Source organism: Thermobia domestica, chromosome 1 (assembly GCF_964235325.1).
Source record: "Thermobia domestica chromosome 1, izTheDome1.hap1.1, whole genome shotgun sequence".
Classification (NCBI taxonomy): domain Eukaryota; kingdom Metazoa; phylum Arthropoda; class Insecta; order Zygentoma; family Lepismatidae; genus Thermobia; species Thermobia domestica.
In genome coordinates, this window is record NC_137454.1 from 251,688,432 (window position 1) to 251,704,776 (window position 16,345).

Consider the following 16,345-nt stretch of genomic DNA (forward strand, 5'->3'; position numbering starts at 1 on the left):
TACCGAACCGAACCGTTCCCAAACCGAACCGAACCGTTCCCAAACCGAACCGAACCGGTTTGAAGTCCAAACCGATTGATTCGGTTTAGACTACAAACCGAACCGAAGCCGGTTAACCGGTTCTTGGAACACCCCTAGTTCAAGGGCAAGCATTTGAAGGGCTGTTCTGTGAGGGAGGCGAACGCTTGACAGATACAAGCCAGAATACTTGACAAGCATCGTGACTTCCCTACGGTGCTAAATCTCTCTTGAACATTAATGAAGGTAGTAGACTCCATATTAAAATAACTAACATTTTTTGTTCCATCGTTCCTACAAAGGAAGAATGTCAATAATATTTTTCCTTAAATGTTTTTTTTTTTTCGTATTAATTCACTTGTCTATATTACAGAGTCCAGAAAACAAATGGAAATTAGCACAAAAATATTAAAAAGACATTTTCAACAACAAAACTTCCGAAGATGAAGTTATTATATTGCATGACAGCTTGTAACTTATCCCAATGAGGCCTTCCCTATTTATGGTCCTTTAACAAAACTAGTAGGTATTTTATTGTTCGTATTTGAAAATTTGGCAAAAATTTACAGATACAGTATTATGGATAAAACTGTACATACTAATCAATAGTTAATTAAAGAAAAGGGAACAATGACCTACAAATTGTACGATACAAGCGTAAGGCGATTCCAACATTTTAAAACAATATTTACACAAAGAATCAGATAAGACTCTGTATGATTTGTATGATTTGGATTCCACATGCTTGCTATACATGGACTTGCACAATACCCTTTTTACTTATGATGTTCAATAAGAATTTTAAAAAAAATAGTGTTCATACAAGTGGCCTTTAGTTCGAGATCCAAATCATGTTAATTTGTGATGAAAGAGAGCATATTTCCTTCCCTCGGAATTCTCTCCTACTGTTTTCATTCTGTTAATTATTTAATTATAATTTACTTTCACTTCAAGTCAAGCTCCTTAGTATACAAGGACAACTGCAAGACATGCAAGTTTTTATTTTATCTTAGACCAGACGCAGTTGTTACTTTTCGAACTTTCTTAACTTTTCAACTTCCGTATCGTTGAAGCATTAAAGACACTAGTGAAAATACGTGTATCAATACATGAGTGGTCCAGTTGCAAAACCCATTAACTGCACCAGAAACAGAACAAGGAGAAATAATGAAAACATTATGTCAAAACCATAATTTTACACTTCTTCTGGGATGACAAGCATTAATATTTGGGCTCCTAGAAAAAAATATGAAGTAATAACCCCTATTAAAATTTGAAATATGAAATTCGGGTCCCTCCTAGAATTTAAAACCGTAATTTACATTTTTATTACTTCTAGGGCCTCAGTTGGCGTTTTACTGAAGCAGGGCCTAGATTACAGTTATGCTTCATCTTAGGCCATTTGCATCTGATATTTATTTAATTCACTGCCAAAGTTGTGTATTAATAGAAAAGTACTTTATTTGTCTAATGCAGTGCTTCCCAAGTTTGTTACTTGGCGTCCCATTCATAAATCTCACATAGTTCAATCACCCCCATTCCTCGCCCTTTTTGCTCGTTGACCATAAGTAGATTTGGTTCACCCCTTTTGCGACTTCTCAAATCTTCAATAATAATAATAATAATAATAATAATAATAATAATAATAATAATAATAATAATAATAATAATAATAATAATAATAATAATAATAATAATAATAATATAACTTTTACATTTTTTGAAAAAAAAAAAAGCCCATAAGTATCTATACAGTTTTTGCATTCTTGAAAACCACGAGTCAAATATTTTTAAAAATTAGTTTTGTGAAATATCAGAGATTTCATTACTATACCTATACTCTGCGATAGCCGCTTCACTTGTTTAAAAACTGCTTTCTAGAAGCTTTTTCTCGTGTTTTGGGCACTGCCAATTCACACGGAGCTAAATCTGGAGATAGCCGGGTACGGTAAAATATAGACACCTATTTGCTGTAGAAATTCCAAACTTTTCGCTGCTATGTATGGCCGCCCATTGTTGTTAATAAAGAAAGCGAGACAGTGAAGACTTTCAGTGAGTAGATCTCCAAGCTTCAAAAACACTCGGAAGGTAATAAGTAACGTACCACTCTGTTGTCACTGTAGGTCGATCATGTAACTGTATAGTTTCTACATGGACAGTCTTAGATGAAAGAAATGCCCATTACATAACTTTTCCCACGGTGCGTCATTGTTTCAATGTCGAAGGTGGAGTTACATTTCTTTTTGCAATAAAAGATTGGAAATTCGACTTTTCCTTGGTTCTGCATTACCAAAAGTTAATTTTCAATTGGAAAATTATGTATGTCGTTATGAAAGTTATTTTACGTATGTCGTTTTCTGAGTTCTATTACAATTGTTGAGATAATTTTCCTTAATCTTCACTCCGAAAGACGGCTAATAGTTTTATACACTCAACAGATTTTACTAACGCGCGCACGTTATATAATATATGTAGGTTTACGAGAAGTATTCAAATATCCTTCCCCTTAGAATATTTATTTCAATGAAAGTTTAATAAAAATATGCAGAAAATACTCTACTTTTGACATAAATATTGAAAAACCCTAACCTCACAAAATATTCCTTTAATCAAATTGATATGAATAAAACACCCTGCTTGTGAATACTACCTATTTTTCAAAACGCATTAAAAACGGATCAGACGTTTTCCTGACCTCGAAAATTACGAATTAGACAAAAATTAAGTATTTTTTAATATTTTATTTTTCACACCCTCCCCCCTCTGTAATTCTCTGCTGATAGGATGAACTTGGGCTTAAACGCCCTTGGAAGCGTCACTATTCATTTCAGCGATCCAGAAAACTATGGATAGCATACTAATATCAGTCTTTGTGCATTATTTTTACATGTCATTCCACCAAACTCCCATCCATTGAAGTATCTTACTTACTTCCATAGTTTTATCTTTTAATTATTTCTTTTAATATTGAAATTCATATGAAAAGCTGCTCGCTCCTACTCGATTGTGATTAGCCATCGGCTCGGTAGGGACAAGCCATCGACTGAGCCGATGGTTCGAGCCAGCTAGGTTGGGATGAGCCACCGACTCGGCTCTAGCTAGCTCCGTTGAAACAAGTCCATCGGCTTGGTTCGACTCAGGTCAAATGTGTCTATGGCTCGAACTGGCTCGGTTGGGTGAGCAGTCAGCTCGGTTCGGTTCGGCTTGGATGAGCCATCGGTTCGAAACAGCTCGATTAGGTGAGCTGTTGGCTCGGGTCACTTCTCGGTTTGGCTCGATATGAATGAGCTGTGAGCCGAGCCGTTCGAGCTGTTGACAACCATAAACCCAGGCCGAACAGTATTGAACATCTTTGGCCGGCGCCGTATAACTTTTAACAACTTTTCGCTCGAGTCCGAATACTTATTCCTCCAGAACTCAAACCCAGAACCTCGTGACCGATGTTCTTGTCACCTGAAGACTTTTCAAAGACCGAGATCTACAGTCAACTAGTTTTCAGTATTCAGATACAAACTGCCTGCCTTTCATGGTTATACACGGTATTGTTATAATAATAATAATAGTAATAATAATAATAATGATAATAATAATAATAAGAAGAAGAAGAAGAAGAAGTAGGAGTAGCATAATTGATAATCATTTTGCCCCTGTAGGATACTTGAAAAGAGTACTTGGAACTATACACAGGGTTTAGCTCGAATTGGCTCATTTTGGCTCGACTCGACTCGAAACGGCCCAAGTTCGAATCGAGTTGCAGGAAATTTTTCGAGTCGAGCTGAAAAATGTCTGTTTCGAGTCGAGTCGAGTTTCAAATTAAACTCTCCCGTGCCCATCCGTAGCAGATACTCTTTTTCTTTTCTTTTCTTTTTCTTTTTTTTTTTCAGAAAAAATCGGATCCCCACTACCCCCTTAGGATGTGATTTATAATAAAAGCGATGTGATACCATCCCAGTTTGGATTAAGACCCAAGCCAAAAGTCATTTCATTTGACTTTTCAATTTGGCCGTGATGGTTAGGCACATAAAATTACATTCAATTTTTTTCATAATAATTTATATATTACAGTAACTCAAAAATTATTATTTCCAGTATTTAGCTCTTCTAAAAACTCACAGGCTGTTTCTCAAAAGCCAAGTAGTAGTATAAGTCCTATTGCTTTTATTACGATTACAAATATCAATATCCAAAAATGCCTGAAGTTCTTTTTTCACTTAGATATACTCATCTCAAGTAAGTAAACAGAAACAAATGAAAAAGGAAAGGAAATGAAGGCCATGCAAGTAAAACGTAGACATATTCACCAGTATTCAAAAGATGCTGTCTATAATGCAGTGAGTGGGTGGATCAGAGTGAGCCATGGTGGGTGGTGGGTCGCAGTGGGTCATGATGGGTGGTGGGTCTCAGTAGGTCACATGCTGTTGACCCACGACCCAATGACCCACTCAGAAAACTTTACACACTGACCCACTTCATCCCTAGTATGAAACACTGTGACCGTGAACAATTACTATTACCAATACTAGGATTAATTGCATTTTATTTTCACTCACAAAGTTTTTATTTAAATCCCTATCTTCCGCACCAATTTGTAAATTCCGTCCGTATGTCCCTACGGTTACCAGAAATGTCTAAATATTTCTAAGTTAAAGAAAGATACATATCCCTACAGTAGACAACACTTATATTCACTGTAGTTAGTTACCATACAGTGAGCCAGCTAAACTAACTTTTGGCAACCAATTAGTGATCAGCGCGCTGTTGTCAAACCTGGGATGAGTGTTTCAGAGGATGAGTGTTTTGTAATAATGAGGCACTCACTAAGATTATTTAATACGTTATAACAATACATAAATACGTGACATTAATTATAAAATTATCGTAGCATGCGTGTTATTGATAATCGTATTAATTGTTATTACGGGTAAAAGCGGATCTGAAAAGGTAGGGGTATGGTAGGTAGCGGCATGAGGTCGCGCCGTCCCCTTGCCTATCTTTGCCCATTGTAATTTTTAGGAACTGGGGGACGCCGTACATATTTTTTCAAGGTCGGAGGACGGGATCCCCCCGCGTTCCCCTCACTTTAACCCTTAATAATCTTTAGTTCATAATCTTTCAAAGTTTAATAGCATTGTTTTACTATTACAAGAAGTTCCTCATATACCTAAAGTTTTCTCTTTGGACTCACCTTACAAAAATTTGCTTCCTACTGTGCTAGGATATATATTTTCACTGAAATTTGTTAGTAATTATGAAAACACGAAATAAATTCTTCAATATCCTGCTATTTTGAAAACTCAAATATATATAGCAGTTCGTACATTGTCAGAGCCGTAGCTAAAGGGGGGCAAGGAGAGCGGTCGCCACGGGCGCTGATAGTAAGGGGCGACGAACAAGCAAGAAAGAAAAAGCGCTGGAAATGAGTAAATGACGAGTCATTCCGAAAACTTATTGGTACCCTATTAAATCAATATGTTTGTCAGTTTGCAAAAAAAAAAAAAAAAAAAAAAAAAATATATATATATATATATATATATATATATATATATATATATATATATATATATATATATATATATATATATATATATATATATATATATATATATAGATTAGAAAAAAATCTTGCTCGCTCCGCTTGCAATTCGAACGTTTCAGTAAGAGTGATTGCAAGTTTTAACTTATTACTTAAAAAAGGTATTGTATATGATTTTTTAATAACGATGTGATATACAAGGTACGGTGTAATAATATCTTATAGTGTACGGAGGAGAGTTTTCAAAATCGGAAACGGTCCAAGTTTGAAATACTCGTACGTGTTCGGCATTGCGATGGTGATGAATTTGCTTAGTTAATCATAATTTTTTACTCAATCAGATTAACCACGATGGTGAGAATGAAGATATGAAAATGAGAGTAGCGAAGAGACATGCAAGTTTCTGTTTGCGCAGGAACATAAACCAGTTGAGAATGCTCGAAGAGTATTGCCAGAGCTAACTTAGAACAAATTATTGTTTTCCGAAATTTATGTGAAATTTAATAATTTATTTGTTTAAATTCGATAGATAATACACTTACATATTTGGAACCTGCGTATTAGGGGATCTATTGAATTAGCTATATAGAGCTGTCACATTTTTATCACCGTATATATATTGAAAATGCAGATATAACCAGTGGCCATCGGTTACTATTTGGTACCAAAATGTTTACCATCCTCTTAGGTATTGATCAACACCAATATCATCTCACTATCACTTAAGGTTCCCGAGATATGGCTCCTTAAATCTACCGAAATCGGAACTTCTTCCAATATCTTGTAAACGGTAAGAGTGACGCAAAATATGTCATCACTTCTTTCAGGTAGTTTTTGATGCTCTATGGACTGGACGACTCAAAATTGAAAACAAAACAAAACAAATCAAAAAAAAAAAAAAATGCAGATATCAGACACACAGACAGAGAATTCAGTAACGAATCATTTAAATTCGTTGAAAATGAAGGTAAACAAGGCGAATAATAACATTTTCGAACTTGAAGCAGTTGTAGAATAGGAGCTTAAGGGTCATAACTTAACCCAGAGAATTTCGTCTTTTTCAAAGACTGATCACTATCAGTGATTTTTTTTCACTCCATTGACAAATGAAATGCTTCCAATTTGAAGGAATTTGGTGATTTCTCCATCACTACTTGTATCGCCAGGATATTTCTTCTCTGCATACCTATCTAGTTGTGTATTGTTTTAATTATGTGGATACATAACACACCCTATATATATATATATTTGGTCTAGGAATTAATTCGTGCGGGTGGACAAGAGATGGCGCAACGAACGGAGCGTCCCACAGTTCCGTGTATCCACACATGTGTTGCAAACCCCTGTCATCGCGTATCGTTCGTAGTATAGGGCAGTGGATTAAAGCGTCAACAACACCAGTTTGTAGTTAAGTGAACATGGCGCAATTTGTGCCTGATAAAGTGTTTTTGCGGGGTGTCCTGCTGCATTACTTTAACATGCAGAAAAGTGCGACTGAAAGTCATCGTATTTTGGTGGAAGTGTATGGTGACCATGCTCTAGCTGAGCGAACGTGTCAGAAGTGGTTTGCACGGTTTAGAAGTGGTGATTTCGGCTTGGCAGACCAAGAGCGAGCTGGACAGCCAAAAAAATTTCAAGACGAAAAATTGACAGCATTGCTCGAGCAGGATTCGTGTCAAACGCAGGAACAACTTGCAGCAGCATTAGGCGTTGATCAAACAACAGTCTCCAAACGCTTGAAAGCCATGGGAATGATTCAAAAGATGTCACATTGGGTTCCACATGAATTGAAAGACAGAGACGTTGAAAGACAAAAAACCATTTGCGAATTGCTGCTTCAACGACAGAGCAGAAAGGGGTTTCTGCATCGAATTATTACGGGTGATGAGAAGTGGATCCATTACCAGAACCCTAAACGAAAAAAGGCCTGGGTGAAACCAGGTGAACCAGGTCCATCACAACCAAAACGAGATATTCACTGTGCAAAGGTTATGCTGTGCATATGGTGGGATATGAAAGGTGTGGTGTACTATGAGCTGCTGCAACCGGGTGAAACTATGAATGGAGAACGTTATCGACGACAATTAATGCGTTTGAAGCAAGCTCTGGCCAGAACACGACCAGAATGGGAGAACATACATGATAAACTTATTGTTCAACATGATAACGCTCGCCCACATGTCGCAAAACCGGTCAAAACCTATTTAGAAAATGTCGGATGGGAAGTTTTACCCCACCCGCCGTATTCACCAGACGTTGCTTCTTCGGACTACTACTTGTTCGATTGCATGAACAACGATTTGATTGGACAGCGGTTTACCTCTTCAGAAGATATCGAAACATGGGTCTCTGACTGGATCGCTTCCAAGGATGAGGACTTCTTTCGCCACGGAATCCGTACATTGCCTGACAAATGGGCGAAAGTGGTGGCTAGCGATGGACAATATTTTTATTAAGGTATTTATGTATTTTGTGTTTGTACTACAGCTTCAATGTGTGCGTACCAACCGCACGAATTAATTCCTAGACCAAATATATATGCGTTAGTGTATACCAGACCAGAAATAATTCCCTCGTGTGTGTGTGTAGCATACGCGCCTTCGGGGTGGGAGGCCCAGGTTCGATTCTCAGCGGGAATTCATGTGGTTTGGATCCCACGTTAAGCTGTAGATCCACGTCTCATACAGCCTTGCTGCTGAACGGGACACTAAACTCAGATATCTACTCCAATCCAATAAAACGAGAATCAGATAGCCTATTATACTTATTTCAAAGTGAAATAGTGTTATGATTTCCATTGGTTATTCCTTGCAATTTGCAGTCACTTCGAATAAGCATACAGGTAATTTTATGAACTACAAATTGGGAAAATATGTGTATCTATTTTAACTAATTGGTTCATTATCCAATCATTTGTCTCTTTTTCTTATAGGCATTACTAAAATATTTATTTAAAACATAATGCATGCAGAGAAACAAAGAAAAAGTAATAAAAAGTACGATAAATAAAATAATAAATAATAACTATTTTTGTTTTTAAAGTCAGATTTTTTTTTACAAAGTAACTCTCGGTAAAAGAAATGTTTTAAAAAATAACACGCCTTGAAAATTAAACAAAACAAAGAAAACCACAAAACAAATATATATTTACAATAATATTATGGAAATTTTCCTACTTTAAAATCAGACAAATAAAATTAACATGAAACGCAAGAAGGAATAGACATCATAGCTTCAATGAATCTGTAAGTATTGCAGCAGGTAAGAAATATGACAATTATTTGAGCTGACTTTCATAATTCTCTTCGTTGGTTTTTGCCCCTCGTAACTTATGTTACTCATTACAAACGGATACACAAAAGTTTCTCAAAGAAGTGTTACTCCACGTGGAGTTGATGAGAGTTTGACATTAGACACTGGAATCGTATTGGCTAAAAAGGTCGAAGAATTTAGGGGTGTGGCTGTGAATTGAATAAAGAGCTTTGTTTATGTCTTTTGACGCCAACTAGAGACCCGATGACCGCGTGAGCAGATAGGGACAACTAAACTTCCTTATCCTTTCCTCCTGCTTTATTGTCAATCTTCGGTTTTCTTTAAAACTGGTATTCATAGACGGCACCTGTTGGTGAAGTTCATCTCCTTTTAGAAGAAAGAGCTACTACATGTGTTTGTCAAAATAATTTATTGGGGGGTAATCTTTGAGTAAGCACTCCTTGAACTCACCCTGTTCCTGTCTCTTAACGTTACTATATTACTGGCAACCCTGAAACCAACTTAAAAGACGATATCCTTTTGGTAATATATCTGGTCCCACAAGAAAGAAAGAATAAAAGCGGATGTCAATATGATTTATTGGGGGGTAGTTTTTGGCTGCTCATCTTGTACCCCCCGGTAATGCATGGGCAGCTTCAACCGTGGGCAGGACAACGGCATCATATTTTCTTGACTTTGGTACGCAGCAGTTTTAGATCGAAGTTACAACGGAAGATAAACCCCAGTTCCCAGTGTAGGATTACATCTCAGGTGATCTCGTTACTGAAAGAGATGCTAAACTCACGTCCATCTATCCATCCATCAAAGTTTTTCGCCTATTGCGAACCCACGTTTCATGAGATGGCAAACTTTTGTTGGTCTTTTTAATTTTGGGCTCTCTTCTCCATATTGGTCCATTTTATAAATATTTCATAAGCGTATTATTTCTATCGTCTTAAAGAAATTGATTTCCGTCGGTAAATATAATAAGATTCATTGTGAAGAATGTCGTTCCACACTCTTCGTTTATCAGAATATAGCTCACTAACTTAACATAGCTAATCGAACCACTAAGCTCGTTTCACTAGCGACTAAAGTGGCAAATTTCTTTCCTTTGTGGCCCACAAAAGAAAAAAAATAACAAGCTAGAGTTAAAGGAATAGATTAGGATTTAGCACTGAGAATACATCACAAGAACTGAGTAATTATGTCTTAATTGCCCAGATATACAGTATATCAGGTAGTCTAAAAAGCATTGAGCCTTTTGTGCACAAGATGGTGTTAGTGTCCCAGGGTATGTAAGTCGCAGCTGGCCAACGTAACATCATTTGACAGCTGACTGTTGAAGCTAGTAGATGTGCAAAAATTGGTGAAATTCTTATAATCAGACGTAAGATATTGCTCCATGGAAATCAATGGACTTTACGTAAAACTGCGGTACATTTTAGAATTTTATTTCGATAAAGATGCAAATGCTGTGCAGAACTATGAACAAATTTGTTAGATTTATGGACAAGATAGGTTATCAAAAACAACAACCAAACGATGGTTCAGCCGCTTTCGTTCTAGAAATCTCGATGTTCAAAATGTTTCAGGTTGAAGTACCAAATTGATCCTCCGAATGAGTGGAACATTCGCAGATGGTATCGACGGTTTGTAGATACAGGATGTGTATGTAAAGGGAAGAGTCCTGGCCGCCCTCGTGTTGCTGAAGAAAATGTTGCACGAATTCAAACTGCTTTCCAACGTAGTTCTTCAAAATCAACTCGTCGTGCCAGTCGGGAGTTACAAGTGCCGACAACAACAATTTGGCGTGTTTTGAGACGTCGGTTGGTCATGAAGCCGTACAAGTTACAGCTGTTACAAGCCCTGCATCCTGATGACAAACGCAAACGTGTGGCATTTTGTACCGAGATTATGGATGCTATTGACAATGATAACACTGTTGCACAACGCATCGTGTTTAGTGATGAATCGACTTTCCGTTTTGGTGGTCAGGTAAACAAACAAAATGTTAGAATTTGAGGCCTACAGAACTTACATACAGTCATAGAACATGTACGAGATTCGCCCAAAATCAATGTATTTTGTGCGATATCACGATCATCTGTTTACTGACCATTCTTCTTTAATGGAAACATGGTTAACAGTCAGCAGTATCTAGCTATGTTTCAAAACTTGTTGTTTCCGAGGCTGCACGAAGACGACTTCAATTTTCAACAAGACGGGGCACCCTCTTCACTGGAGTCGCCAAGCGCGTGAATATCTGAATGAAACTCTACCGAACCGTTGGATTGTTTTTCGAGGAGCTGGCGACTTAGCATGTCACAGCTGGCCTCCATGGTCACCGGAAATGAAACCCTGTGACTTGTTCCTGTGGGGCTTCATTAAAGACAACGTGTATGTATCACCACTCCAACAGAAACTGGAAGAGTTGAAGAACCGGATCCGTACCGCCATAACATCAGTGACGCAGGACATGCTTGCCCGAGTATGGGAGGAATTTGAGTATCGATGTGATATTGTTCGTGTCCCTGATGGAGGACATATTAACCATCTGTAATTTGAACTTGAGAGGTTCAAAATGTGTGTAAAATTTCATATTCGCATGTCTTAAAGTTTAATAAATATATGCATTCGAAATAAGTATATTCTTTTTGAAATAGGGTGTACTTTTTCAGTTTGCTACATTGATATCTTTTGAACAAACTAGGGCACTTGTAGAACGCCTTACGCAGTTATTAACGAACCAATCCTCACTGCATTGTTGGTTATCTAACGTTGATGTGAAAAATTGCAAGCGTGAATGCATTTTTGTTCGTGGCTATACAAATATATTTTTTTGAACCAGAAACATTTTGAATGTTTCACAGATATATATATATATATATATATATATATATATATATATATATATATATATATATATATGTGTGTGTGTGTGTGTGTGTGTGTGTGTGTATAAATAATATAGTAATATAGGAAACATTATTTCACTGAAAGAACTGTTTTCAATTGTGATAATATTGTACAAACTTTAAAGCATTGAAAAATGTTTACTTTCTTGCAGGTATTACTTCGTAAACTATTGGTGTTGCCAACTACTGGAAGAAATAAGAATGAGAAGGAATTTTTACTTCTCTTAAACACATCTACACATCCTAATCGATGGGAGGTATCGCTTTCAAAGATTATTCTTCAGGTGTTCTTTTGGTATCAATTTATATGTGTGGGTTCCTACCTAAGTGCCTTTTTAAGATAAAAGCCTGGAAAAAATACATTAATAAGACGAGAGGCATTTTGTGCACTTTAATCTGGTTTAATACTGGAACTTTATTTGGAACAGTTTTGTTTTTCGTTTTGCCTCACTTGAGGAATGAAATACAGTGTCTCGAGAAGGACACATTTCTTTACTCGACAAGTCCGAATATATTGTTAGGCTGCGGATTGCTGTTGTCATATGTTCTTCAGGAGCTCGTAAGGACAATTGTTAGAAAATTGAAAAAGAAAATGACAAAACGAAGGCGTCGTAAAAGAACTGTAATGAGTCGCTCCAGTGATGTGGCTGGCCTTCTTCCTGCGAGGGTAATATTAACAACCAGTAAACCAAATGTACGAGCTTCCAAAGGAGCTAGTTCTGTAGCGGGTAGTGGAGTGTGTCGTGTTAGAGGTCCTATTGGTCCCAGGAACAGCAGAAATGTCCCTTCTGTTCGAGATTCAGCAGTCACCAGTGTAAGACCAAATGGTTCCGAAAATATAGAAAATCGAAGTTCAGTTCGTATTACTACTAACAATATCCGTAATAATTCAAGTACCACAAGCGTTTCTAGGTTCCATGAACAACGGGGAAAATCCGAGACATCACAAGAAAGGAAGACACAGAGAGTACGATGCAGAGCATTAAGAAGAGTAAAAATGATCCCGAAGGTAGGGTATAGATACCTGAGCAAACTTTTTACAATATGTGTGGTCACCTCTGAATGTTCTGTACAGTATGTTGTCGAAGGCATGACTATTGGTATGCAACCTACACCATATAGTGTATATGTTACTTTCGGCTTTATTACAGTGCATCAGTGCCTCATAGCATTTGCTTTTGCGACGGATTATTTTGCGCTCGAAACTGGTTCTCGAAGTATGGCAGTATTCATGTTAGTGTGCAGTGTTATGTCTCCAGTAGGCATATTAATAGGTGAGTACATATCATCAGAATTTGATAAATTAGCTGCTGTTGTATGTCTAACTATAATAGCAGGCAGCCTCTTGTGCAGAACAACTAAGGAAGTTATCCAACAGAGCGAGAAGCCGAAAAGGAGCAAAATATTATTAAAAAATCTCATGTTAATTTTAGGATTAGCAATAGCTTTTCTGACTAGAATCTTGTGTACATAGCATTGCTATAGTTTTAGAAAATAAATTTTTCATATTGTATTTCTAATAAAGTTTTATTGTTTTGATTTTTTTACGTCTTCGAAACATGTTAAAATATTCATTACGAGCATCATATTTCGACGTAATATTGCAGTTAATGGAAATATCATTATAAATATATCATACTTGGTGTTTGTGAATGAATACATAATTGTATAGTTGATGTATTTAAATACTAAGAGAGTAAAATTTCTTATTGGAAATAATAAGTTGTACCCAAATACCATTTAAAGAATTAAATACTTCAGGAAGATTATCAACTATATAAAACTCAATCTCCTGAAAAATAACTATTCTAAAGTGCAGAAGCAAAATGGAAACTTAAATGAACGTCACATAAAAGTTCTTCAAAAGATTGAACTAGTGCAGTGACACTTTATATAAGAATTTACCTATCTAACTTTTTAGTTGTATTTATCTAATATAAAATTTCACCTAACTACACTTATATAGATTTAAATAAACAACTAATAATATTTGCTTTAAATAATGACAGAAATCTCAGCGTTCTTTGTCATAATCTAACATGGTTACGTTTCGCAACTGCATCAATGGAGATGTTGAAGGAGAGAATGTCGTTATCAAATCGATGAAAAATATATTATATTATATTTGGTCTAGGAATTAATTCGTGCGGTTGGTACGCACACATTGAAGCTGTAGTACCACCGCCTCCTCGATTCACTTACCTGCCTGTTCATTCTTTTCAAAAACCATTGTCTCCCGCGTGAACGCTTGTTTTCTAATTTCGACGTTAGAGTGCAGCACGTACTGCCCATTTTTGTAAGTAAATCTTTATGGTTTGCATAGGAATGACCACGCTTTTCCAATAGTTTAGAAAAGAAAATGGTCTTATATTGTTGGGTATCATTCTGCAAAGCAAGAAAAGCCAAGTTGGAATATAATGGAGTGTTATTTCATGAAATACCATCCGATAATGAACTACGTAAGAACATTAATAGGGGTATACATGAATGATACTAGATTTTCTGTTTTTTTCCTCAAGCCTTTGGCAGTTGCATATACGAAACTCTCTAAGTCAATAAACTAAATATACTCCACATTTGATGAGTTGAACAATGAGGTATATTGACGAGGATTTATAAAATGAAAAAGATCTCTCCAGTATTAGACTTCCAAACTATACTATGTATAAGTGTTGGTAGTCTTATAGAACGGCTATGTCCTTCGGTTGACAGGTATCAGAGCAAAAACGGCAAGAGCTATCGACATGCAGTTTTCGGGAATCGATTCAGTGTCCCAGGAATATTTTCCGTCTCCTTGGACTACCTTCTACTTAAGCCGGAAGTGGTTGAAATCGACCACTTCCGGTTTCAACAGTAAAGCTTATAACTCAAAACTAGGGATGGCCAAAATTTTCCGGAATCCGGATTCCGGAAATTTTGTTTTCCGGAATCGGAAAATTTACTTTCCGGAATTCGAAAAAATTCCGGAATTCGGAAAAATTCCGGAATTCGGAAAAATTCCGGAATTCAGAAAAATTCCGGAATTCGGAAAAATTCCGGATTTCGGAAAAATTCCGGAATTCGGAAAAATTCCGGATTTCGGAAAAATTCCGACATTCGGAAAAAATCCGGAATTTAGAAAAATTCCGGAATTCGGAAAAATTCCGGAATTCAGAAAAATTCCGGATTTCGGAAAAATTCCGGAATTCGGAAAAAATCCGGATTTCGGAAAAATTCCGACATTCGGAAAAATTCCGGATTTCGGAAAAATTCCGACATTCGGAAAAAATCCGGAATTTAGAAAAATTCCGGAATTCGGAAAAATTCCGGAATTCAGAAAAAATCCGGAATTTTTCCGAGATCCGGAATTTTTCCGATTTTACTTTCCGGATTCCGGAAAGTAAAAATTCTGGAATTGGCCATCCTTAGCTAGTAGTTGTTAAAAGAGAAACACAATAATGAATAGGCTATATATACTGTATTAATTTCTTGTAGTTGGATATGTCTTTATCATTTACGTAGACAATTGCTACTGCAGTTATTTACTACTTTATGAGAAAGATCTTATTTTCACACACAAAAAAGTCGCCGGTATGTCTCAAACATTATCGCGTTCCCACCTGCAGCTGCTCCAAAGCACTGCAAACTACTTTTTAATCAGGCGAAAGGCAGTGAAGGAAAATAAATCTCAACAAATATTCTAATAACATTCGCTTATTGTCAACATACCTACAGTGAGCGCAGAAAGTGTTCGTACACCGTGCATAGTTTATATTGAAAACAGCTAGCATGAGAACGGGAGGTGGAAAAATATATATATAACCAGAATTAAGACTACACATTCATACATTTTATTTCTATATACAAGAGAAAGGCCAAACAAACACAATCACTGTTTTGTTCAGAAGAAAAGAGAGAATTCCTTTTTTGTAAACGCAAAAAGTCACCGTACACTTATGCTTGAATTAATGCTTATAAAGTATATTACGTTATTTAATATTTTGTGGGATTACTCTGTGCGTTAATGATTGTCTGTAATCTTCGTGGCATTGATTTCACCTGTAGTAGTTCGTAGTTCTGTAGCTTCGGGACTGATTATGTCCCATTCTTCTTGAATAGCTTTTCTTAGGCCTTCTTTAGTAGACAAGCTGTGCCTTCTGATTCTTGTCTCCAGAACAGATCATAGATGTTCTATGGGGTTCATGTCTGGGGATTGGGGAGGTGTGCGAAGCTGTTTCAAGGTATTATAGAGTCAGGGGCGGGTTTAGAGGGGGCAATCGCCCCCCCCCACAAGAGGAAACTCTTATTTTATACATAAATAAACCCATCCATAACAAGTTTGGAGCTCTTAAAAGTAGCAGTATTACCGCCGACCGCCCCCCCCCAGAAGTCCGTCCTGGATCCGCCCCTGGCAAACCTTGCAGACAGGCCTTGTTCAACAGTACAAACAATAATTGCGATGTATAATGTTTCTATCACTGTGCGAAACCATAAAAAAAATAATAAAAAAAGAACTCGAAGACCAAGAGTGTTGAGTGAACAAGTTAAACGTTACATTATTAGGGAAAGAAAAAAGGTTCCAAAAAGTAGTGCTGTGCAATTGGCAACGGATCTGGAAACACGCGGTGTTAAAGTATCAGCCAGT

General features: G+C 36.7%; 1 protein-coding gene across 1 annotated transcript in view; it reads left to right on the top strand.

Moving 5' to 3' along the window:
- The window catches only part of LOC145667487 (uncharacterized), a 91,938-nt gene extending 78,704 nt beyond the window's left edge, over positions 1 to 13,234 (top strand). The window contains exon 2 of the mRNA XM_081734966.1: positions 11,874 to 13,234. Coding sequence (XP_081591092.1) covers positions 11,972 to 13,195 — 1,224 coding nt within the window. The 5' untranslated portion in view covers positions 11,874 to 11,971 and the 3' untranslated portion in view covers positions 13,196 to 13,234. The remainder of the gene's footprint in view (positions 1 to 11,873) is intronic.
- The last annotated feature ends 3,111 nt before the right edge of the window (positions 13,235 to 16,345 follow it).